At 46.4% G+C, this 27,403-nt stretch overlaps 2 protein-coding genes across 11 annotated transcripts in view; one reads left to right on the top strand and one right to left on the bottom strand.

The window, feature by feature from the left end:
- The window catches only part of gphnb (gephyrin b), a 133,050-nt gene that overhangs the window by 69,454 nt on the left and 36,193 nt on the right, over positions 1-27,403 (bottom strand). For all 10 annotated transcript variants that reach the window (XM_079525378.1, XM_079525381.1, XM_079525382.1 and 7 more), the window contains exons 2-4: positions 24,969-25,047; positions 8,210-8,267; positions 6,547-6,639 (exon numbers count right to left, since the gene is read on the bottom strand). In XM_079525378.1, the coding sequence (XP_079381504.1) occupies positions 6,547-6,639; positions 8,210-8,267; positions 24,969-25,047 (230 nt within the window). The remainder of the gene's footprint in view (positions 1-6,546; positions 6,640-8,209; positions 8,268-24,968; positions 25,048-27,403) is intronic.
- Positions 1,437-6,151, top strand: LOC306940497 (dolichyl-diphosphooligosaccharide--protein glycosyltransferase subunit 1-like; the record flags this gene model as incomplete). The annotated part of the gene is made up of 2 exons (XM_079525595.1): positions 1,437-2,821; positions 6,040-6,151. 2 exons carry the CDS (start codon positions 1,437-1,439, stop codon positions 6,149-6,151), a joined length of 1,497 nt encoding a protein of 498 aa, XP_079381721.1.

The following is a 27,403-nucleotide window of genomic DNA, read 5'->3' as shown; positions in this document are numbered from 1 at the left end:
TCTACTTTTGAGGGGCTCTAGCCCCTCCTATATACAGCTTTTGTCCCCACACGTCCCAATATTTGCCATTGACAATGAAAGGAGAAATTAGGTCAAATGTCCGCCGCGGCCAAATATGACGTAAATTTGTGGCAACACAAACATTAAATGCCATTGACAATGAAGGGAAAATGTACGTCATATGTAGACGAGCAAATCGGCTAACCAATTATACATAAATTCAGTTCCATTCAGTTCAATGAAGGGAGACATTTAGTCATATGTGCCTCAAATATGACGTATATTTTGTCCCCACACGTCTCATATTTGCCATTGACAATGAAAGGAGAAAGTAGGTCATATGTCCGCAAAATATTACCTACATTTGTGGCAACACAAACATTAAATGCCATTGACAATGAAGGGAACATTTACGTCAACGCAGTTATTCATGAGATGATGTATGGTGATGTATAATGATAAGAGCGCCCCTCACTTCATACTCAGTGATTGTCAACTTCATATTTTTCATATCAAGGACCCTCAGTTTGATATGCATTAGGCCATAGACCCCCCATAATGCTGAGTGTGCAAATGGAACCAAATGGACCCGTTATGGGTCCATTTGCCTTCCTATTACTAACTATTAATCCCTTAGCTGGCCTCAAAGACTGCTGGGGGTCCTCGGACATCATGTTGAGAAGAACCAGCGTGAATGTACTTACAGCTACAGTACTACAGCAGTAATGCCTGTTTGTTTGTATTACTTGCATGCTGGGGGTTCTGAATATATCAGTCAGTTTGAAACATTTGGCAGCCTCTTCCTCAGTAGCCTTTCTGTTCTTGTCTCGCTCCCTTTCAGCTCCACCTTTCATCTTTTTGTTTTCTTCCTGAGTGCTGAAGATGGTCTGAGGAACCAAACATCCGCTTCTTTTGTTCACTGCATGTGTCAATTTGTTTTTCCCTTTTTTTTTTTTTTTTTTGTAAATACATCTATTTTTGTAAATGCCTCAACATTTTTTGTCAGTGTAGAAGCCTTTTCTATTTTTTCTAGATTGTAATTATAGGTAGCCTCTCACAACCTGGTTCTATCTTTAGTAAGCCTTAATTTGACCAATAGCTTTTCGTGACAACTGACAAAAGCCGTAACAAATCGTAACTACTTGAGCCAAATTTAATACTTTGTTTGGGAAACATTTATGAAAATGTGATTGATTATTAATCGATTATTTTAAATCAGCGATCATTTTTAATCATCGATTAAATCAACTGTTGCACCCCTACTGGGGTTGCTATGGCGGTCAATTTTCCATATTAGCGAGATCGACCAGGTAAGGCATTGGCTTCCCTGTTTGGCCAACCCAATCCATCAGCAAAGCCTCACATGGCGTTTGTGCCACACTATCAATATAAATGGCAGCGCACGCACAGCAATGTTATTTATAGAGTGTGACACCATGGCACCTTCCTATAACATAAACTGGACACTGTTTGTCTTTTCCACTTTTCTGCTTCTCATTGCCAGCAGTCCCACGGTGACAGCGGACGGTCTGTGCAACCAGAATGTGAAGAGAACCGTGGACCTGAGCACTCATCTGGCTAAGATAACTGTAGACATCCTCCTGTCCAACCGTGGAGGTTCTGCGGTGCAGAGCTTCACATGGGCAGTGGAGCCCGACCTGGCACCTCACCTGGCATACATAGGTGCTTCAGTGTGGGGTGATGCTGAAGAGGCGGATGCCACTCTTGGACTCGCGCAGACCACAATTCATGGACAACGTGGGCAGTTTTACGAGGTACAGTTGCCCTTTAGCATGGAAGCGGGTGCTAAGCTAAGAGTGAAAGTGGAGATGGTATTCAGCCACGTCCTGAAGCCCTTCCCGACGCACATCACCCAGGCCGAGCGTCAACTGGTGGTCTTCCAGGGAAACCACTACCTGTACTCCCCCTACCCCACCCTGAGCCAGAACACCCACGTCCGCCTGGCCTCCAAGGCAGTGGAGAGCTACACCAAACTGGGCCACCCCATCAAGTACAACGAGGCCATCCAGTATGGACCCTTCCGTGACGTTGCTCCTTTCAGCGAGGATGCGATGGAGATCCATTATGAAAACAACACGCCCTTCCTCGCCATCAGCAGCATGACCCGCACCATGGAGGTCTCTCACTGGGGTAACATCGCCGTGGAGGAGAGCATTGACCTGCGGCACACGGGGGCGCTCCTAAAGGGCCCCTTCTCCCGTTATGAATACCAGATGCAGCCTGACAGCGGCCTTTCAGCCGTCAATTCCTTCAAGACCATCCTCCCTGCTTCTGCCCAGGATGTGTACTACCGGGATGAGATCGGGAACATTTCCACTTCACGCCTGCGGGTGCTGGTGGACTCTGTCCAGATGCAGGTCAAGCCCCGCTTCCCTCTGTTCGGTGGCTGGAAGACGGACTACATAATCGGCTACAAACTGCCGAGTTATGAGCACCTCTACACCCGGCGTGATCAATATGCACTGAAGATGAGGTTGGTTGACCACGTCTTTGTGGACCAGGTCATTGATTCCCTCACAGTGAAAATTATCCTGCCCGAGGGGGCCAGGAACATCCGTGTGGACACACCTTACCCAATTGACCGTATGCCAGACCAGCTGCACTATACATACCTGGATACGTTTGGCCGCCCGGTGTTGGTCGCCACCAAAACCAATATGGTAGAACAGCACATTCAGGACGTTGTGGTCCATTACACCTTCAATAAGCTCTGGATGTTACAGGAGCCTCTTTTGCTCATAGGGGCCTTCTACATCCTCTTCATCGCTGTTATTATCTATCGCTCGGTTATCAGCAAGGGGTCTGTACTGTCAAGTGGACGAGGTGGTGAACCGGTACAAATTGTCGCACGACAACAAGGCCCTCAAGGGAGAGGCCTCCAATCTGGCCGATGAGTCTGGGAGGTTAGATGGGCAAGGTTTCAGCCCCATCTGTCCCTCTTTGACTTCTATATATCACCAAAATAAGATAAGATACAAATATATATATATAAAAATAATTTGTGGAGGTATACTTCCTTGGCCTACACAGGTAGTGTACATAACACATTTTACACTGATCAGTCCAGCAGTTTGCATGATTAGCTCGTTCTTCTAGACCATTCTGCCTCCCATAGAGAAACACCATGAAAGAATATAAAACTGATCACAGAATAGAAGATCACTATATAGGACCCCAGTGGCTACCAGTCTGTAAGCTATTCTTTGGGGTCAAAACATGTTCTTTTTGATGACCATTTGCTGCACACTGCACAGTGCCTATCAAATAAAGGCTCAGAAAGCTCAGAAAAGTACACAAAATCATCATGCATGCTCAAAATGTGGCTACAATCTTTTACTTGATCCATCGTGACAATTCTCACCACTTAAGTCCCTGCAGTGTCCGAATTGTGGAGGAAACCTTTGCAGACGTGTTGTGAGCTGCTTGTATGTGTTATTTCTTATCGACGATATATTTAATATACTGTAGAATGAAAACAGAAAATACACTATAGTACAAAGCCCTGAGGGACTCCGGTCAACCATATAGGGTTCAAATGGCTAAACTACGGTATAGGTACTTTACGAGCTGAGCTTTTAGCCACCGAAGCTACTTCCCTTTGGCCCAAGTCCACCAGCATCTGCCAGTTCCGGCCGGGCTGCCTCCAGCTGTTCAAAGCCGGGCCTTGAGGGAATCTTCTGTCATCTTTGTTCCGCTTTCCAAACAAAAGCAACTGACATATCTGAGTTGGTTATTCTGGGCAGCTAGGCAAACTGATGGTTATTCTATCTCTGTTCTCCAGAGTCACTGCCAGGCGACATGGTGTGTTGCCGAAATGTTCGCCACGGGCATGACTGCCAACCCCTAGCCGTGGAAAAGGTTTCAATCAACGCACTAAGGCTGTATGTTACAAAAGATAACAGGCTGTTACTGGGAAGGTGTGTATGAAAACAAAAAACATAGCGGCACGTGAGTTGCTGGATAACTAGCCTAAATTATTATAAATATTTATAGCCGAATAGAGCTAACATGTTTTCGTTTTTTTCAATGACAAACTGTAAATAACATACATACATTTCTTATAGATTGCCACAATAAAGGAGACAATCTGAAATTCACCCTCCGCCCTACAGCCCAGTGCACCTGCATTGTCTAGGTCTACAAACAAACCCATGACGCCACTGCCAGTGCAAACGTATTTTGATATTCAGCATGGAACAATGTAACACGTATAATGATGACTACCTGTAATAACATGGAAGAGTCATACAATGCAGCTCACCCTTTGGTACCTACCGATCAATATCAATATCGATCAATGTAGATTTTCAGAATCTTTTACACTTCCTAATACTTAGAGTCTCAGACACATATACACCCAAAGCATCTATCAACTACCTCAACAAATCTTTTAAATCATAATCATTTTTGTCCTTCCTTTGTATGGCTATTGTACATCTCAAGTAGATGACATATGATTCGGTGTCACAGAGAGAGCATGTTGTACATGCAGTGTACTGCACAATATGTGTGGTGCGGCTCTGCAAGAGGATAGCCGTGTGCGTGCGTGTGTACACTGCCAGTAGGTCACATAGGCTTTCCACACATTTTCAATGGGCCTGTGATCGAGGTGAAACCGTGCCCAAATTTGGACTATACATCTGACACATCATAGACGCCTGACGTCATTGATGAGTCTGACAGATGTTGCAAGCTGAGCACATGAAGTCTGAGATCCACATTGGAGCAGCCAAGTCAAAGATACACATTGGAGTCATGTGTCAGGGATTGACTGATGACGTAACTATGGTACGTTTGGTGATCGGCTGGGTGTATGTATGTATGTATGTATGTATGTATGTATGTATGTATGTATGTATGTATGTATGTATGTATGTATGTATGTATGTATGTATGTATGTATGTATGTATGTATGTATGTATGTCGGGGTAAGGATGGTGGTCCCTTATTGGCTGTTTTCTGACATTTTCTGACATTAGTTAGTAGCAGTGCTTGCGCGCTCTGCTTGCGTGCGAATAGGCCATGTATGGCCTACTTGTGTGCAAGGCACAAGTTGGCATCACAACAGAGTGCATTTCTAGTTTACCATTTATTTCGTTTTTACAGGTGTGTTCGGTTTTCTACCTTTCTTTTTCTTTTTTTATGACTTTATTTGGACAGTAGGCAGAAGAAAGAGGGAATAAAACCTCAGCAGGGGGTTCAACAGGACTAATTAACCACAGCCTCTCTGGTGACTATGCAACCTCACAGCAATCCAAGTTTGTGTGAGTATTAGATATGGCACGTGAGTTTGTTTTCACTGAGGAGTCTCGTGTGCATGTGTGTGTGTGTGCGTGCGTGCGTGCGTGCGTGCGTGCGTGCGTGCGTGCGTGCCCGCCACACGTTCCCAACAGATAGATAGTGGCAAAGATAGATGCTTTCTCTCTCCTCCAGCTGTGCATTGGGTGCCCTTGAGTTGAGTGACACTTCAAACGTACCATTAGTGAGGACAGGGGGAGGGGGGCGACATCAAAGAGAGGACCCCTCTGATGAGGGATGGGGGACTCGGGAGAGAGGAGGAGAGGGAAGAAAGGAGGAGAATGTGGTGGGATGGGGGGGGGGGGGACTTGCGGGAGAGAGGAGGAGAGAGAGTAGAAGAGAAGGACCCCCCCGAGAGTGGGAGGGCGAGTGAGGGAGAGTGAAAGACATTTGCAAGAAGAAGAAGAAGAAAAGGGAATTGCGCAATTTGACTGGCTGTGACTGTTACGATGTCTCTTCCTGCAGAGAAGAGGCTATACAGCATAATGGAGCTGTATGCTTCATGCTTCCATCACTAGGCACTAGGCAGCGCACACGCACACGCACACGCACACACACACGCACACGCACACACACACGTCACCCTATTTTCAAATAATACCCTGAAGTATTGCTCTAATTCTTCCTGTGTTGTTTTATATATTTATATTCAACATATATATTTATATACATGTATGTTTATTTATTGTTGTTGTGTCTGTGTCTCCATTGTCTTCCAGCATGCGAGTCAGTATTAAAGTACATCAGGGCCATTCCGTTCACTGCGACATCTCAACATCTCAACATGTACCACATTGTGTCATGAACGCCTGCGACAAGATCCCTGATTAAAGACAAGAGAAAAAGAAATGCTGCGAGTCAATAAGGATCCATCTCCTACCTCTTTATTTCCCATGTGACCGCGGGCCTAATTACGCCGTGTGTTAATCGGTTTTGGAAACAAACAGCGATAATCAGCAAAAAACAGCCATGGGGCTGACCCCTCCAAACTGAACCCGACTAGATCGGGAGAACGCTCTTTATCCTCCCCCCCCCCCCCCCCCCCCCCGCCCCCTCACCTCCTTCCCAGACGAAGTGAAACAGGAAAGCTGATAAGAGACTAACATGTACTCCATTACTCCATACATGCCAATTGTACAGAGAGAGAGAGAGAGACACGGCGAGAGATAAAATAAAAGGCATGTGTACTGTGGATGCGAGCGCCTGTGAGTGTCTGTGAAACTCACCTCGGGTGTGACATCTCGCGGAGCGAAGCCAGTGCCTCCGGTGGTCAGGATGAGGTTGAGTTCCTTTTCATCACACCAGTCCACCAGAGTTTCCTGTTGGCACGCACGCGTGCACACGCACACGCACACGCACACACACACACACACACACACACACACACACACACACACACAGTTACATCATCGACAGTGATGATCAATAGAGATAAAGATATAGTGCATACATTTATGTTTACTACTGTCATCTAAAGTTTGGAGATTTCTAATGAACATCGATGTGTTGTGAACTTGTAGATCTACTAGTGTTTGCCTATACATCTAATTATTAGCCTGCCTCTTTTCAGAATCCAAAAAGTTGGATTCTGAAATCAATTAAAATAAAAAAATCACACCCGTGTGAACTGAGTGGTGTAATATAGCCTGTCTGACGTAATGAAATCATGTCTGACGTAATGAAATCACACCCGGGTGAACAGGGTGAACATAGCAACCATGCTCATTTTTTCTGCACAGACTAACAAAGCCAGTTGTAGGAGTGGTTTACACCACTCAAAAATCATGTCTGACGTAATGAAATCACACCCGGATGAACAGGGTGAACATAGAAACCATGCTCATTTTTTCTGCACAGACTAAGCCAGTTGTAGGAGTGGTTTACACCACTCAAAAATAAAGAAAAATAATTACACTTTTGAAATACGTTTTGGCTGCTCGTGTTCGTACTCAATATACAGGTCTGGTTTTTTCTCTCCGGAAATGCTTTGGCAATGGGAACACCCTAAAATATTTTGGCGACCCCCCGAGGGGTCGCGACCCACGGGTTGAGAACCCCTGGTATATAGTATAATATTGTGTTGCATCTTTGTGACGGCCCAAACATTCTCCCCTTCCTCCCCACATATTTCCCCCCCAAAAAATTGGAAATGTAAAAATGCCCCCCTTACGCACAAGATCGGTATCGTGTCGATCGTGATAAAAACAATGGGTGAACGGGATCGGTCCCAAAGAACCTGATCGGAGCACCTCTAGTTCTACGTTGTATTTATACTTCATTGTGCCCTGGTTTCGCATGCCCGAAAATAGCGGAACTACAAGTTGCTAGAGCATTTTTGGTATAGGCTTAAAGTGTGACTTTCCAAAGTGTGACACGTATTTTACAAACATGTCACGTAATTTCATAGCTCCTCGGCTCTGGAACGACCCGCTTGGGGAGTAACTTTGTGCTTATGAATAAAGTTTTATATTACAAAGTTCATAGCACACTTTGTGCAGAGACTTTGACTTTGTCAATGATATCAAGATGTGTCTGTCACACACAGAACGACAGACAGACAGACAGACAGACAGACAGGCAGGCAGGCAGGCAGGCAGGCAGGCAGGCAGGCAGGCAGGCAGGCAGGCAGGCAGACAGACAGACAGACAGACAGACAGACAGACAGACAGACAGACAGACAGACAGACAGACAGACAGACAGACAGACAGACAGACAGACAGGCAGGCATGGGCAGACAGACAGACAGACAGACAGACAGACAGACAGACAGACAGACAGACAGACAGACAGACAGACAGACAGACAGACAGACAGACAGACAGACAGACAGACAGACAAGAGAGTACAGTCATAATAGATACGCTAGCTAGACGTGTAGTGTTACTTACCTTAATCTCATCAATCTCATCTGGAACTATCTTATAGGCCACAATCATGCCCCCCAGCCTGAGAGAGAGAGAGAGAGAGAGAGCGAGAGACGTGAAATTACAATCCAAACTCTGTCACACTGGATCATGGTACATAACCACTGACGATGTAGGTTCGAATCCATTTCATCGCTGTTGTTGCACATCCCCCTGCTTAACATTCTAACCATGTGAACCCTATAGCGTCCCAATTTTACACACATCATAACAGGCAATCATTTGGCAAAATAAAATTAAAAATAAAACAAGTTCGGCAAAATCTCCAATATTACCTGCTCTGATAAGAGCGCCCCTCACTTCACACAAGTGTGACAAGCACCACGACTTGCGGAGAACGGTATTTTGCTCCCTTGTATGCCTAATGTGTACAATGGAAGTATAACTGATTGAATAAAGGAGGGGAGGGGACCAAGTACAAAGAGACCCCCTGGGGGACCAAGGTCCCCCTGGGGGACCAAGGTCAAGTGAAATATAATAGGGTTAAATAGCTAACACTTATTATCCCTCTTTTAGTTCCCACCCTCTACAGAGTAGGCTGATGTGACAACGCATGCTGTAAAATCAAGAGTGAGATTTCAAGACTAAATGCTTGTTTCTGTTAACCAGATCGAGAAGCATCCTGTGGCCTCCAGAAAAAGAAAAAAAAACACCCCCACAATGCTTTCTTAAAAGAAAATCTAAATGTATTTTTATTTCAACCCCCAAGAAATGGGCCAAGGAGGGCAGAGTAGGATAGAGACAAAGAAACATGTGAGGGGAAAAAAAGACAGTAGAAACTGTAAAATGCGAGAGAGAGAGAGAGAGGGTGAAGCCTGAGCTTGTAGATCTGCAGTTTTCGGCGAGTGAGTATACATTTTGCACTATAGTAGTAGAGAGATCGCCGAAAGACGGACGGAGATGCAGTAAAAGAGAGAGACGTATAAGATGGGGAGACATAAGTATACAGTGAGACACAGTGAGACCAGTAAGTATAGTAAGACAGGAAGTGAACGAGACAGAGACAGACAGGGAGAGAACAGGGGGGTGCATTTCTTTGGTCCGACGTACTAACAGACGTCCTACCCCAAACCCTAACCTAAGCATGTGTCTTAACCGGCCACGCATGCCGGCGCCACGGGTGAGTCTTAACCGACCACGCATGTTGGAGCCACGGGTGAGTCTTAACCGACCACGTATGTTGGACTGTTAGTACGTACTGTAGGACAAGCATCTGGCCCCCAAGAAGGGTACAGATGCTGCACACCGACAATCCAAAATAGAAATAAATAACACAGACGTGGAAAGAGACGGAGGAGTGTGAATGTGAGAAGTGGTGAGAAAAGAGAAAAGGGGAGTTAACAGACAGAGAGAAAAAGAGAGAGAATGCCCTTGAACGGCCTCCTCCTGTAAGGATTTCCTCAGGATGGCCCACTAGGGACACTTCTCACAAGGACACGACACAGTGCTGCTTCAACAGTGAGCCATGCTGTCCTCCTGTGGCCAAGCCAGGTATTACACCCCCCCCCCCCACACACCCCCCCCCCCCACACACACACAGAAAAGACCAACCCTGGGCTGAAGGTGAAGACTTTGCACAGACACTCCTTATGTAACCCCCACCGCAGCCTTTTGTTATTTTTATTATTAATATTTTTAAAGGAGCATAATTTTTCAGGAGACTGTACTGTATCTTGTTTCACCATCACATTAAACACCTAATGCTATGATACCCTGCCTCAGACAATAACTGGAGTAGCTGCTATTCATCAGGGTGACTTTGGCCACACGCAAGCACGCACGCACACAGTCATAACTTATCAGTTACTATTTTATCCTCAGACAATTACAAGACACTGACTTGAGAATTAGACACCACGAAAGAGTTTTTTATACTGTATGAAATGTTGCTTCGGCGAAAGGGCACAGAGACATTCTCTATAGTCGAGCGACAGAGAATGTCAAGGCGACCCGTAAATTAGGTGATTCTTTTCTTGCCGCCCACACAGAAACACGGTCTCTATAGTACCCCGTTAAGTCTCTGTCGGGGTGGGAACCTCATATGTCCAAAACGGACTCAAATTCAAAAACAGCGGGGGTGCCCGTCTGCCCGCGCTGGCAGAGTGGTCCCGGCTGCCCGCGCTGGCAGAGTGGTCCAGGCTGCCCGCGCTGACAGAGTGGTCCAGGCTGCCCGCGCTGGCAGAGTGGTCCAGGCTGCCCGCGCTGGCAGAGTGGTCCAGGCTGCCCGCGCTGGCAGAGTGGTCCAGGCTGCCCGCGCTGGCAGAGTGGTCCAGGCTGCCCGCGCTGGCAGAGTGGTCCAGGCTGCCCGCGCTGACAGAGTGGTCCAGGCTGCCCGCGCTGGCAGAGTGGTCCAGGCTGCCCGCGCTGGCAGAGTGGTCCAGGCTGCCCGCGCTGGCAGAGTGGTCCAGGCTGCCCGCGCTGGCAGAGTGGTCCAGGCTGCCCGTGCTGGCAGAGTGGTCCAGGCTGCCCGCGCTGGCAGAGTGGTCCCGGCTGCCCGCGCTGGCAGAGTGGTCCCGGCTGCCCGCGCTGGCAGAGTGGTCCAGGCTGCCCGCGCTGGCAGAGTGGTCCAGGCTGCCCGCGCTGGCAGAGTGGTCCAGGCTGCCCGCGCTGGCAGAGTGGTCCAGGCTGCCAGCGCTGGCAGAGTGGTCCAGGCGCATGCCACATATCTAGGCCCTAACACGTTGCGTGTTCAAGTCCCATTCATGATGACCTTTGCTGGGTGTCTCTCCCCTTCACTCTCTCCCTCTTTCCTGTGTCTCCTCACTCGTAACTATCCAGACCCACATGAACGCACGCGCCCAGGGGGGCGGACCGGTTCCGGCGTGCTGCCCCGTGTCCAAAACGGTTGAGAGATGACAGAGTTACCGTGTTGGGGTCTCTCTACTGTAGTGTATACCCTCTACTGTAATGTACTGTACTGTGACTGTACTGGCACACCCGAAATCATAATATATACAGTTAATATGTGTGTGTGTGTGTGTGTGTGTGTGTGTGTGTGTGTGTGTGTGTGTGTGTGTGTGTGTGTGTGTGTGTGTGTGTGTGTGTGTTAGGTTGCGCACATGGGTGGTGGAAAACAACCATGCTGTTTTCGTGCTCAGACACAGCCACCCACCCACCCACACAGCCACCCACCCACACACACGTCAATTATCTAATGTAATCCTGGGCGCTACACTTCCTCTGCCAACCTGGGGGGGCAGCGGACTGACCTCATGCTTCCTTCTATGCATGAGGAGTCCAAGCTGCTTCTTTTCACCTGACGGGAGATTTTCCCCGGCCGGACGTAGCGTGTAGAAGGAACACGTTATTCCGACCAGTTCCTTTCCCCTCCATCAGGCGCCCCAGGGGGAGGTATAGACCAGGATTACTGCATGTTTTTGTGAGGATACCTACCCTAGGGGACACGGGGAGAACATGCCTCGGGTATGGGCACTGATGATGCGGAGGAGAGAACACGGCCCCAGCTGTAGTTGTAATGACGGAGTAGGGCGTTCACCGTTATGACAAAAACTAAACATGAAAAAGTTGAAAGCTGGAGATACGAGGTGTCTGTTCCGACGGTAACAATCTGCCTCTCTGTTTCAGCCCAAATGAAAATATGCTCAACACAAATAACCAGGGTTCTGCCTTCCCACGGTTACCTAGGCAACCACTCCTGTCTGAAGCCTCGAGCTGCTGTGTACGTTGTCGGTGTGTGTGTGTGTGTGTGTGTGTGTGTGTGTGTGTGTGTGTTTGGTTGGTTGTCGGGTTTTTTTCTTCTCTTTTTTCAACACACAGTTGGGGATGCCGTTTCTGTACAAAGGGATCTGCTGTCTGTCTGGACAAATGGAGAGTGGACAAATGGATAATGGTGTGTGTGCGTGTGTGTGTGTGCGTGCGTGTGTGCGTGCGTGTGTGCGTGCGTGCGTGCGTGCGTGCGTGCGTGCGTGCAGCAGTGGTTCCCAACTGCGTGTATGCATGCATGTCTGTATATGTATACATCTATGTGTGCGTGATTTTTATTGGTGTGAATTCATAGGTGTTATAGGTCCAATAATGGCCAGTACAGAATTCATTCCCCATGCCAAAGTGCCAGCGCTCGCCCAGCAGTCTGCCGCCACCCATGCGGACAACGCCTGGGTGACGCTTCTCGCCCTCAGGGCGTCTATCATTTGTTTTTACGCTTGCTTCCATGGTGTGATGTCATCGTGATCCAAAAACTTGTTCAGGGGGCCGATTCACGGGGTCTTCTTCGCGGCCTCTTCTTCTTCTTCATTCTGTTGGCACTGCCGACCACAGCGCTGGAGTCAATGGTGGCATGGAATCGGTAAACGTGGCTGAAGAGAAATAGCTGCATAAGACGCACAGACGGAGGGGGTGGGTGTAATGGAGGCTTTCAGAAATGGGAGTAGGCGCGATGCTAGGGGGAGGGGGTTGTTGTTGGGGGGTGGAGGTACCATTGCCGAAATTAAAGAATGCAAGCAAGTTAGAAGGTGGTGAACGGATGCACAGTTGGTGCCAGAGGACAGATCAATGTCAAAATCTCTGACTGGGCCATGAGGCGCGGTGTGTGCCGTTGCGCGTGGAGATAGAGGGCAAACAATGCGGAGGGGAAGCCATGCAGTGACGGAGGAGGAGAGGAAACTCCAATGGGGATTGGTGGTAGTTTCGCCACAGTTTTGCTTGACGTCACGTAGGTGTATGACTTGGCGATCTGAACCGCTCTGAGCTGTTGTATGTGTGGAATTGTAAAGATACAGCAGATACTATAGGGCCTATTCCATTGGAAAAAAAGGACAAAACTTCGGATTAAATGGAGATTTCTGAACTAGTAAATGACTGCCAACTGCCAGACCAGGACTTTAGGTCAATTGTGAGCAGAGACAAGTATCCCCTGATTGTGTCGTGTGCACTCAAGCTGCATGCCTCCACTTACTTATGTGAAATGGCCTTTTTACAAATGCAAATAATAACATTATTAGAACTCGTATGACTGACTATCTGACTCACATCTTAATGACACCCTCAGACTGGCAATCACTAACTATGAACCAGATTTCTGCAGATAATGTGCAGTCACAGCAGTCTCATTAAAGGTGGGCTGACCCTGAGAGTATTGTATCTGTCACCATATCTGTTCAAATATATGGTCATGTATGCATTTGTCATTTGAACATCTGTAAATGTGAATATTCATCAAACTGAGAAACTAAATATTGTGCTGTATAAGCAATTTATTTCATGTCCTTTTTGTTTTGTTTTATTAAAAACAAAATAACAAATATGTTTATTGTATAAATTATGTATATTTCTAATACATTTGTCTTAATATTTAGGCATTAATTATATAACTATCAGAATGTATTCTTAAACTATAGTCTTTGTCTGGATGTGTGCACATGCATTGAGCCTGTCAGAAATCGCAAAAAACAAGTGTTTTTTTAAAACATATTTTAGTGGTAGATCATGGCTTACAATTGGGAATAAAATGGGCTCTTGGGCTTGAAAAGGTTGGTTACCACTGCTATAGGCTATACTGTGTAGCAGCCACAGCTATTATGTCTCTGGTTGGACTCCCCCTTCAAAACTGTATTCTGGGATGGTCCAGTCAGTGCTTTGAGTTGTGTGTGTGTGTGTGTGTGTGTGTGTGTGTGTGTGTGTGTGTGTGTGTGTGTGTGTGTGTGTGTGCGTGTGTGCGTGCGTGCGTGCGTGCGTGCGTGCGTGCGCAAGAGAGAGAGGCTGATGCAGAGTGCTGTTTGGCCTGAAAGCCTGGACGCCCGGGCCAAATCTTTCTATGAATAAAAGACAAGGCAGCGGAGAGAGGGGAGGCAAGGTGGGGGGAGATAGAGAGAGAGAGAGAGAGAGAGAGAGAGAGAGAGAGAGAGAGAGAGAGAGAGAGAGAGAGAGAGATACATACAGTAGGACAGTGCTTCTCAAACTTTTTCGTGACAATTAAGGATGTTAAAGGAAAACTAGGTAACATTTAGCCTACCGGCACGCACGCACGCACGCACGCACGCACGCACGCACGCACGCACGCACGCACGCACGCACGCACGCACGCACGCACGCACGCACGCACGCACGCACGCACGCGTGGGGAGAGGGGACCTCGTCCAGAGCTCTTAATTGATCCCTTTGAACTTCAAAGGGGGTGTGCACTGAGTTGATTGATTGGGCCATAAAAGTGTCAAACTTGTTATGTGCTCGTTAGTACTCTAATCAATTAAACCATGTTTGATGCCTGTCAATAAGGGGAGTGGGGAGTGTGTTTGTACACACACAGACCTATACTAGTATCCCTTTAAAAGCTCAATTATTCAAGACATTTCGATATTTCGCAAAATTGTTCAAAAATAGCAGATGTACAAGCTCGCAGCACGGCACGAATTGATACGCTGTGAGATATTCTTTAATAACCAACATCTGAGACGGAATATGTAGCCAATATGTGAGCTATTTTTATAGGCAACATATACTTGGATAAAGGGGAACCCCCCCCAAATCCAGGACGTCACTTTCAGTGCCAATGCAGTCAGAACCAAACAAGAAAAGGGAGTGTGTGTGTGTGTGTGTGTGTGTGTGTGTGTGCGTGCGTGCGTGCGTGCGTGCGTGGGTGCGTGCGTGTGTGCGTGCGTGCGTGCGTGCGTGCGTGCGTGCGTGCGTGTGCCTTGATAATGTATTTTATAAATTGTAAATTGAAATGTGTGTGTCTGTGCACGTGCGTGCGTGCGTGCGTGCATATGTACTCCATCACAGAGGCACACACACCTGTGAGCCAGATGCACTCACGTCTCAGTGGCTGCAGGACACTGCCATGATGAGGCACTGATGTCATTAATAATACAAGCTCTTTGTACAGGCCACTTCATCCATCTCTTTCTGCAAAACACACACGCGCGCGCGCACACACACATGCGCACACGCACACACGCACGCACGCACGCACGCACGCACACACACACACACACACGCACACACACACACGTGAGTGTAGAGCCATTTGTAGTCCCAGAAGCATGCAGTGTAGAGTGCATTCTGTACAGTTGTCTGTCCAAGGCTCCGAGGGTCACCTCCTCCTGAAGCCTAATTTATGCTCCGTTGCACGACGGTGTCGTACGTTCAAAATAGCTGACCTACAAGCTCACGGCGCATCGCGTCTGCAACGCGCTGTGAGCTTGTAGGTCAGCTATTTCCTATAAGTATGAACAAAGTAATCTGGCTTAACCCATTTTGGACTGAGGCCGATTCTAAAAACGCCTTCTAAATCCTGACCTAAGTTTTCTGAACTGTCCTCCATTGCAACTGTGCAACAGCGCCCCTGGTGGCCAGGGTAGCGCAGCCAGTCGCACTCATTTGGGGAGACGAGGACAGATCCAAGATGGATGAAAGATTCAGAGATTCAAACACCTATTTTATCGAAAACTACGGACCTCCAGGTTTCAGAACCTTCCCGGAGAATAATCGGACAGGTGGAGCAACCAGGAAAGCACCTTAGATTTTGTACATGTTCAGTGTTACTTTGAGGCAGGTGGTTTCGCTCGACGCACCCAAGTCTTTGAACTCTCGTAGATCGAAAATGTCAGAATCGACAAATACATCTACGAGAGTTGTCCGTCTGTCCCGACTCCCGCTGAGACCACAGACCCCCTCTAAGGGGTTGAGGTTTGAGGTCAGATGTAGAGTTGCTGTCAATATTGATCAGGGATCTCCATATATGGGCTTAATATTGAACATCAGGTATCTCCATCCCTGATGATGTCACATGCTCCATCCCTGATGATAAATGGTAAATGGTGCATTTATACAGCCTTTCATCCAAGGCGCTTTACATAGATTGTGCATTACATTCACCCATGCATACACCGATGGCCGCGGAAACCATGCAAGGCACCAACCAGCACATCAGGAGCAATTAGGGGTTCAGCGTCTTGCTCAAGGACACTTCGACACTAACTCTGGGGGAGCCCGGGTTCGAACTAGCAAGCTTGCGATTACCATCCGGCCACTCTACCCCTGAGCCACCGCCACCCCCATGATGCCACGTGATGTCACGTGCTCTCTCACCCCGACCAACCAACCAACCAACCAACACACACACTGACGGGAAATGTATGATTCCATAATTAATTATTATTATTATTAATTTTCCACCAATAAAATAAATTAAAACAATTATTATTGAGAAAACACAGGCCCCTCATGCATTAGGACGGCAATATCAGTCACCAGAAGCATCGGGAAGAGAAGAGAAGAGAAGAGAAGAGAAGAGAAGAGAAGAGAAGAGAAGAGAAGAGAAGAGAAGAGAAGAGAAGAGAAGAGAAGAGAAGAGAAGAGAAGAGTAGGTAAAAAGCAGAGGGGAGGAGAGGAGCTCACCTCCTGAACCCCCACTGTGCAGAGAGCTCTGCACAGCGAGCGGCTCCATTCCCATGCTTTCACTTGGAGTATGCACCAGAAATCTGCGCACACACACACTTACTATATACCAGCACATACACACACAGCTGCAGGCGAACACACACACACACACACACACACACACACACACACACACACACACACACACACACACACACACACACACACACACACACACACACACACACACACACACACACACACACACACACACACACACACACACACACACACACACACACACACACACACAATAACATATTCTGAGGATGAACACTCCCAACCATACAAGCATTCCATTTATCGTCACAATAAATGTCATCATGGTCCAGATCTGACATCGCCGATAGACTATCCCTTTCTCCTTTATCTCTGACTCTTCATAATCCATCCAGGCTACATTAAATATCCACTCCAGATATTTCAGCCACGTATAAGGGGCACCAAATTGAAGCGGCACCGCGGTTGAAGAGCCTGAAAGCACACTGTATAACCCTGAGTGTTCGTTTATCGCAGACGGTACACGTTTCTGTTACATTCATACACACACCCAAGAGTTGAAAATGGCCGCTGACCGCTGAGGATTTTACTGTGTGTGCATTGCTACACGGTTATGGTAAAACAACGCAATGCACAGAACCGCTAGTCTTCTCAGGAGTGCAGTTGAGAACGTCAGATTTGGTAATCACATCGGTGATGCCATGGGTAAACACAGAAAGTTCCACAGCCCACAGCGGCACAGTGAATTCAATTATAATGCATGTTAAAAGCTACTTCAGAACAGCTGTCGACTCAAAAATGTGCCGACACTCGAGGTCAAATCAATCTGACAATCATAGAAGGGTGACTAAAGACTGCCAAATATTTTTGTTTTAAACTATTTTGTCCAATGTCAGCGACAAGACCTAGCTGTCAGACAGTCTGGCTGTGGCCTGCCGTAGTAGGCCTTAATTACTACTAACTCAGTAGTTCTCAAACCCACAGAAGAGAAGATTTGCGTTAATACATTCAAAATGATTATACAAAAATTAAGAAATATATATATTCTGCTTCCCTGACCTCCCACACTGTGACGTAAACCCGTCTGATTGACTGGAAGCTATGTTTGGCCACCACAATTAGTAAAATGATCAAAAGACTGTTGCTGTAGGGTGGCGACACGCCGTTGGCTCACTCAACGTTCAGGATGTAAGTATGTGTACACATACAGTATACCGGTAGTACTGTACATACAGAACAGCCATACACGCACGTCCACATACTGTATACACTAACACATAACATTGCAACCTTGCAAACACTTCGCACAAACAGTGTCTCCCGCACACACGCACACGCACACGCACACGCACACATACACATTTTAACCATTTATTTATGTCCACACAAAGGATATGCATACAAGGACACAAATATTATAGATGCATTAAAGTTACATCTGCAAAGTCATGGCATGTTTTTTCATGATACAACAGGCATGTCACACAGTACTCTATGGGTATAAGTAACAGCGTCTCCGCCATATATGACGGCTGCCAATTATAGCAGAGACACCACAATACTTTGCCAGCGTTTTTGCCTCCTTTTTGGGCATCCCAAGTTGTTGGAACCCTCTAACAACCAGTCTGTGCATATGCCCTAGGCTGCCAAATATAAAGACAAATAGTCTGCACCTATAGCCACACACACACACACACACACACACACACACACACACACACACACACACACACACACACACACACACACACACACACACACACACACACACACACACACACACACACACACACACACACACACACACACACACACACACACACACACACACACACACACACACACACACACACACACACAAAACTGCCTCCTGTGAGTGTCCTTGAGTGTCGGTATCATTCTCCCGACCACATTCCGTCACCTCCCACCCATGCACCACCCCACCCTAACCCCTCTCTCTCCTCCTCTCTACTACTTGTCATTTTTCTATCTCTGACGGCCCCCCAGCAACCCCACCCACCCCCCATGATGTTCCCATATGTCAGATTGCACAGACTGATTGTGTGTCATTGAGCAAACATGTGTCTATATTGCTGTGATTGAAGTTTGTGTATTTTGTCTTGCTCTCTCTCTCTCTCCGTCTCTCTATGTCTCTCTGTCATTGTGACGGTGGCACATTGAGGACACAGTGTCCCAGCTGGTCAAAGTGATGGAGGAAGTGACACGAGGAGAGAGGCGTGGAATTAATGTCACACAAGGGGCCGAGGGCATTGAGGTCAATACAAGGCCTGTCTCTTAATCAGCCACCTTCTCCGGAGCACAACTGAGCACACGCTTGCGCATGCACGCAGCCACGCACACGCACACGCACACGCACACGCACACGCACACGCACACACATACACAGACACACACAGTGTGTGCCTGTCCATCTGTTCCGCTCTGATGTAGAGAGCGGAACCCTGTTCACAACATATTGTAGACGCTTTCGTGCAAAGTGCTTACGTAAAAGAGCCACGAGTGCATATGTTTTTAGCTTAAAATACACAAAGCTGACGGTGGTTGGATGGTGTGTGTGTGACGTGTGTGTGTGTGTGTGTGTGTGTGTGTGTGTGTGTGTGTGTGTGTGGGGGGGGGGGTCACTGAGCATTCACTAACACCACCATTTGTGCGGTTGGAACTACTGCCGACTACAGCAGACTTTTTCCACGTCACGGACATTACGAATTGATATGTACATGTATTTGACCCCATTCTGAAAAAGTTTTGTACCAGAAGAGCAGGATTTTGAATTTTTCAAAGATTTTCGGTATTGTTCAAAGATTTTCAAAAATAGCCTTTGAACCACAAGTTCAAGGGGTTCGATCCTGGGCACCGCCAACTCAGAATATGAGTAGCACGGCTTGGGTACGGCAAGTCGTGCGGGAAGTACTGGGAGCTGACGGTAGGTGTGGCGCTCCACCTCAGCATCTCCCAGGGGACTAGTGCATTGTAACGGGGACAGACTCCCATGTGTAGCATAATAGTATAAATGGATAAAGTGCTTATAATGGTGTACTTAGTGTGACCACTATACTTTTGCTGGTGACATGTTCTTTTCGCACGCAGGCCAGCCTGGGAGCGACAGACAGACTCGAGAATCGTTCGGGCACAATCGCTGTTTTAGGTTACATGTACAATTACAAACGCCGGCTTCTGAGGAGAGCTGTGTCTGGCCACTGTGGACCAAATGATAGGGTAGCACACTAGCATTGTATCACTTGCTAATGTCTATATGCTACAATTTAGGCATTTAGCAGAGCGACTTATCATATACATAAAAATAATCATCATGAATCATACTGTACGTAAGCTAAGAACCTAACTGTGGAATATCTTCTATATAATTAAACTATGCATATACTAAAGCTATACAGGCACAAATACCCGAGATATTCATACGTTTTTGAAGACCTGCAGACGATCTTACCACGTCTCATGAGTCATCGTTGCTGTTATTTATTATCCTGTTCAGTGGAATGTGCAACTTCTAACTTTACTGCACTCTGCCTGCCATATCGAAATCTCTGACCATCCAGCGCATGCATGGGAACTAATCATCAAAAAGGGGAAACGCCCACATATTTTGAAGAAACAACCTTTTTTTCCGCAAAGTTAATGACTGGTTAACCCAGTCTAAAATGTACTTGTCCTTGAAACAGGGCACGGTCTATCACTCTATGGAAGCCTGATCAAAAAGACACAGACATGTGTATATGCTGTCAAACGCACGCACACACGCACACGCATACACACGCACGCACACACACACACACACACACACACACAGTGTGCAAACACTAATAAGCATTAGACAGGTCGCTTGACACTCACTTAGCAGTGGTGTCAGGGACCGTGTGTCAGGACAGCGTGACATACATGACTTGGCACAAGCATCCTCTCCCTCTCTCCTACCCAGCCAACCCCCAACCCCCAACCCCCCCCCCCCCCCCCCCCCACACACACACACACACACACACACACACACACACACACACACACACACACACACACACACACACACACACACACACACACACACACACACACACACACACACACACACACACACACACACAGTGGCAGCGGTGGCCGAACGGATTGCGGAGCGGTCTTGATACCGGAAGGTCGCCAGTTCGAATCAGCGGTCCGACACGTTAAAATTACCACCGCTGAAGTGCCCTTGAACAAGGCATTGAACCACTACGATGAAATGTTCTATGAGCAGGGCCTGGCTGGAAACAAGTTCTTGAGCTTAGCCCAGATACCCTGGGTAAATATAGTTTTCATTTCACACACACACACACACACACACACACACACACACACACACACACACACACACACACAGTTGGTAGTTCCCATTTTTCTATTCGCACTGATACCGTTGTTGTTTTTATTGCTGATTTTAAATTCTTAAGCACTTTGTAACATTGTTTCAAAAGGTGCTATATATATGGTTATCTGTCCTGATGATTCGCTGTGCTCACCTAAGTCAGAGGTGTCTTCATTTTTTGTTTTCCAGCAGATCTAAAAGATCACAAGGATTGGGAGCTTAACCCATTCTGGACGGGAACCCCTTTTGGTGTTGTAAGCATTATGTTATACTTGAGCTATTGAAAAATAGCAGATCTACAAGCTCATAGCGTAGCACTGAGTGCCACGCTTGTAGCTTGTAGATCTGTAGATCTACAAGCTTGTAGATCTGCTATTTTTTTTTAATCGTGAATATGTGGGGTAGAACTTTGAATATATACTGTATTCTTTCAGAGTGAATGTTTTTAACTCAAATCTTTGCTTCTGAGGGGGTCCCTGGAACAACATATTTTCAGATGGGCGTTGGCGGCCAAGTACAGATATCTTTGGGGGTCCTTGACATGAAAATGTTTGATAACCACTGACATAGATTTAGAAGACATTTGTAGCATCGGCCTCAGGTCTAAATTTAAAGACCTGCTTTTTTCGGTGGACAGCGCTGGCACACATCCAAGTCCAAATCACCCTTAAAAGGACATGACTGGCATGGACGGGTACAGTGACAGCCACGGCGCGGTGCCACCCGGTATTGACCGGTGCCGTGCTGTGACACCGTGACCGGGAAATCAATGACAATAATATGGAGGATGACCGTGACGCTGTGGAGAACAGTGTCTGAGACCAGACATTAATTTTCATAACCAATTAGGTCCACACTTCTTTGACAAACAGCTTGTGAGCTTGTACTGTAGATCAGGGGTTCTCAACGTTTTTGGCCGGGGACCCCCGGAAATGCTTTGGCAATGTCTCGGGACCCCCGCCCCGCCCCCTCCCGACCCCCAATATAAATTGACTGCTACAATAACCTTAAACCATTTTGGGCGGGAACCCCTTTTGGTGTTTTAAGCATTGTTATAATTTAGCTATTGAAAAATAGCAGATCTACAAGCTCATAGCGTGCCACCGAGTGGCGCGCTATGAGCTTGTAGGTCTGCTATTTTTGAAAAATCGTGAAAATAAAATTTAAAAAAAAATCATTTTTTTTTTTTTTATAATTTGGGGACCCCCTAAAATAATTTGGCGACCCCCCGAGGGGTCGCGACCCACGGGTTGAGAACCCCTGCTGTAGATCTGCTACTTCATTTTATTTTGACATTTCTTCTCAAAACAGGGGCGAACAGGGTTAAAGGAGTAGTTCACCCAAAAAATGGCTTATGTTCCATCAATTACACTTGAATTCATGGAGATATTGTTTTGTTTTGTCGCATTGCTAAGCCAATCATTTGATGACCGGGTCAGTAGGAGACTATATAGGACATACATTCGTTGAGTGTCACCGGTCATCAAATTATTGGTTTAGAAGACAGTGGTGGGAAAAGTACTCAAATGTTGTACTTAAATAAAAGTATCAATACTGCAATGTAGATTATTCCCGGAAGTCCCGTATTCAAAATGTACTCAAGTAAAAGTTCAAAAGTATCAGCATCAAAATGTACTTAAAGTGCTAAAAGTAAAAGTACTCATAGTGCAAGTTCAAAATGTGTACAAAACCTTTTGAAAATAGCAGATCTACAAGCTCACTATGAGTCGCATCGCGACGCATTGTGAGCTTGTAGATCGGCTATTTGTACCGAAATGTACCGGTATATATATATATAGGGTTGAAGTGCTTAATGTATGTTTTCTAATCAAAATTAAAATCTCCAAACTAACTACCAAAGTTTTCAAACAATTGCGGTAAAAGTACGATATTTGCCTCTGAGATGTAGGAGTAGAAGTGAAAGTATCGGAAATTGGAAATACTTAAGTAAAGTACAAATACCTCAAAATTGTACTTAAGTACAGTATCAGCAATGTTAATTTCGGGGCATGTCATCGGACCTTTAAGTAAATGTACTTGGTTGCATTCCACCACTGGGGATTGAATGCGACCAAAACTAAAACAAAAATCTTCTTGAATTCATGGCTTCATATGGGGTGTGCAATTGATAGAAAACTATAGATAAAGTGCCCCTTGGGGCACAGGTCTCCACCAGGCCAGGTCAGGTTGTGGCCTCCTGGTGGCGCTATAATAGGCCAATGTGAAAAGGGTGCCATCTTATGCCTTGGGTGGCAATTGGATGATTTGAGGCATTTTTGCCTCAAATCATGGTTGTTCCAAAAATGTGTTTTGCAAAAATCCACCTGTTGGTGGCGCTATAACAGGCCAATGTGAAAAGGGTGGGATATATTCCTCAGCCTAGTAGGAAAGTCGGAAAGTTGCACACTGCGTTCATGATTTGAGGCTTTTTGTTCAAAACGGGCCAATCCTGCAAACTTTGAAAGCCAATGTTAGCCAATAGGATGGAATATGAAATATCTGACTGACAGATCCGTCTTGAACACATGACTGTAGAGATACTGTGTAACGATTTGCGGGATTCTTGGACAGAATCTGGAGGTGTAATATAAAAAAATGTGTTTTACAAAAGTCGGCCTCCTGGTGCAGCCCGTTCTGGAAAATTTGGGGCAGAGGTTCATCGTTGGCATCCAGGGCGTGTGTGTGCAAAATTTGGCATCGACCGGGTTAACAGTGCCGGAGATTAGCTATACACAGACGGATGGACGGACGGACACACACACACAGACGGAGTGTAAAATATACTCTCTCCCCCCATGACTTCGGCCTGGTGGAGACAATAAGTCATTGTTTGGGTGAACTACTCCTTTACATACATCTTTAAATACAATGGGGAAATTGTGATATTATCAAGGCGGAAACGTCATTATGTCCAAAACTGTTACTTTTGAGGCTTCAAATTCAGAAACAGGCCGTTAAAAAAGAACACAAAAAAGGAGAATATGAAGATAAGATCGAGTTTCTGCCCGGGAACAAATCAACAAATCAAATCAAACACATCTGACATTGTCTACATTTGCCGAAAGGTCTGACCAGAGGCAGGAATAAAACATATCCCCAGCACCGGCAATAAAGACGAATGAGCGGGGAGGTGGTTATCGAAAGCAGAGGCAAGGAATCCCCCCCCCCCCCCCTTCTCCCCCACACACACCCCTAGCAAATCAAGCCCTGGACGTGCCCACAAGCAGCCAGTTTATCAATGCGGGCAGGATGCCATCCGGATTAGTCCTGTATGGTGTGTGGCTATAGCTTCACCACTCAACGCCACATCGTGATTTGTGTGGCTTCATTCACAAAATGTACACATAGTAAACTTAGTATCAACAGCTAAAGATCGGAGCTGGTTCAGGGAAGCCACGCCGTTATTAGACTCCATTGTCCAATAAACGTCCATGTCTGTCGTGTCCGAAATTCGGTCAAAGAGGAGTTTGTTCAGAAGACACAAGAGCTTTGCTCATATAGATTATGGTGCAGTGTTATCTTTACCAGTTGTTCCCAAGCTTTCTCATGTCAAGGACCCCCAAATTGACACTGATTAGCCCATGGACCCCCATTAGAAAAGATATGCCAGGGACCCCCATAAGAGAAGATTTTTACGGCTCTGGCAGTGATTCTCAACCCGTTTAATTTTAAGGACCCCCAGTTTGACGTGCATTAGTCTACCGACCCCCCATTTAATGGCATTTCTATCTCTGGGGAACCCCAATTTATATTTTAAAATCAATGTTAATTTAACTACACTCTGAGAGTTACAGACCCATATGGGTCCATTTGGTTCCAAACTATCATTTAGCTGGGGACCCCCTGGAACTCCCTCAAGGACCCCTAGGCTCCCCACTTTGGGAACCACTGGTATAGATTCTGGTGCAGTGTTTCACTATAATTTCTCTATGTATCGGCCACAGTACTCACAGGGAGGGGTCATGGACTAGGTCTTTGAGGTTGATGCCACTGCGGTCCTCTGCAAGGTTCCGAAAACAGCTGTCACTCACTGCAGAGAGAGAGAGAGAGAGAGAGAGAGAGAGAGAGAGAGAGAGAGGGAGAGAGAGAGAGGGAGAGACAGAGAGAGATAGAGGGAGAGAGAGAGAGAGAGAGAGAGAGAGAGAGAGAGAGAGGGAAAAGGGTTTGATATATTAAGCACACTTACCGGTAAGTTATAAGCTACCAGACATAAAAGGGATGCAAGAACTACATATACAGTATCCGTTTAAAAATAGGCACTTGGAATAAATCAATGACACACTAAACCATTTTATGTAGACCAAGGGTTTCCAAACAACACTGTTTTTTTATGTACTCCTCTTCATCACAAATGAATTCTACATCCGTGACCTTGAATGTTATTTATGCATTTATTTTTTTTAAAGAGCAAGCGTGACTATTTTCCCAGCCGCGGATCTCTCTCGCTTTGATGCAAGCCTCTTTTGCATCCACAAACAAGTTATTAAGACCCCCATCCCCCCCCCCACACACACACACACCCCCACCACCCCATGCTATAGTGTCACCCTCCTTCAGCCACTGTGGGGCCTCGCCTGCCGAGTGTGCAGGTGTGAACCACATGAGTCATCGTTGTGATCAGAGATGCCTGTGGTGACAGGTAGAAAGAGCGAGAGAAGAGGGGGAGGGGAGAGAGAGAGAGAGAGAGAGAGAGAGAGAGAGAGAGAGAGAGAGAGAGAGAGAGAGAGAGAGAGAGACAAGATGAAGTGGAAAGATTGGTGCTATTCGTTTCAAAAAGCTTTATACCCTCTATATATAACAGTATATTGTAACAACGCAATGTGACATAGCTCTGCTGTACCTCCTCCAACTGTATATACTTTCCCCATTTTCAACTGTTTCTGTACGATATTGTTTATGGCTTTTTTGCCTTTTTATTGATATATGGGGTACAGTAATGTGACAGGAAAGTAATGTAAAAAGGAGAGATGGGGGGGGGGGGGGAGACATGCGGCAAAGGCCGGCGGGCTCGGGACTCGAACCTGCGGCACGCCGTCAGGATGGATAACCGGCTTAGGTGCCGCCTAAGCCGGTGGACTGCTCAGCCGCGGCCCAGGCCCAAAACACATTTTTTTGATAGTATAGACCTACAGATTTAGTCCAAATTTCACGCAAATTGGTAAACAGCCTCTCTATAGATGTTTCATACAGTATCCTGATTGGCTATTGGCTTCCAAAGTTCGCAGGAGTGCTCCGTTTTAAACAAAGTGCCACAAATCATGAACACATTGTGTGATTTCCATGACATTTTGCACGTACATTCCCACTATAGGCCAAGAAATGCCACTCAAATCAGCCTCATGGTGGCGCTATAACTGGCATATTGGTGTTTTTAGATGCACACTCCTATCCCTAGAGGCCAAGAAAAACCCTTTGCCCTGCATTTTTAACATCTGCTCTTTATAGCGCCACCAGGAGGCCGACTTATGTAAAACATATTTTTTTATATTACTCCTTCAGATTTGATCAAAATGTCACACTAATCAGTACACATGATCTCTATAGTCATGTGATCAAGACAGGTCTGTTTGATTTCTCATATTCAATCCTTTTTTAATATAATTTTTATCCCACGATTTTGTAACCCATTTTTCACCCAGTGTTAATTATCTATATGCAATCCTGGGCTCTACACACCCTCCGCCAACCTGGGGAGAGCAACAGACTGACCTCATGCTTCCTTGAGTGCTTGAGCGTCCGAGCCGCTTCTTTTCACCTGGGTACAGGGGGGAGTTTCCCTGGTTGGACGTAGCGCGTAGAAGGAACACGTTATTCCAACCAGTTCCCTTCCCCTCCATCAGGCGCCCTGGCTGGCCAGGGGGAGGCAGTTTAGAGACCAGGATTGTAGGATCATAATATTATTCCATCCTGATTGGCCTAGATTGGCTTCCAAAGTTTTCAGGAGTTGCCCGTTTTGTACAAAATGGCGTAAATCATGAATGCCGTGTCCGATTTCGGAGAAACTTTGCACACATATTCTCACTAAGAAATACCACTTGACATTTTTTTTAAAAACACTCCTATCCTGGAGACCTTAAAAAATAAATAATAATAAAATGTCACGAGTGAGTGGAACCAGTAGACTAGACCAGTGGTTCCCAAAGTGGGGTCCGGGGACCCCCAGGGGTCCTGGAGGGAGTTCCAGGGGGTCCCCAGATAAATGATATTTTGGAACCCTTATGGGTCTGTAACTCTGAGTGTACAAAATGGAACACTCTCAAGAGTTAAATTAACATTGATTTTACAATATTGGGGGTCCCAGAGATAGAAATGCCATTAAATGGGGGTCCGTATAGACTATTGCACTGGGGGTCCTTGGGTTGAGAATCACTGCTAGAGCCGTAAAA

The sequence above is a fragment of the Electrona antarctica genome (genome assembly GCF_951216825.1).
Source record: "Electrona antarctica genome assembly, chromosome: 17".
In the NCBI taxonomy this organism is placed as follows: Eukaryota; Metazoa; Chordata; class Actinopteri; order Myctophiformes; family Myctophidae; genus Electrona; species Electrona antarctica.
Note: the sequence above shows the minus strand (reverse complement) of the source record. Positions and strands in the feature narration are given on the sequence as shown.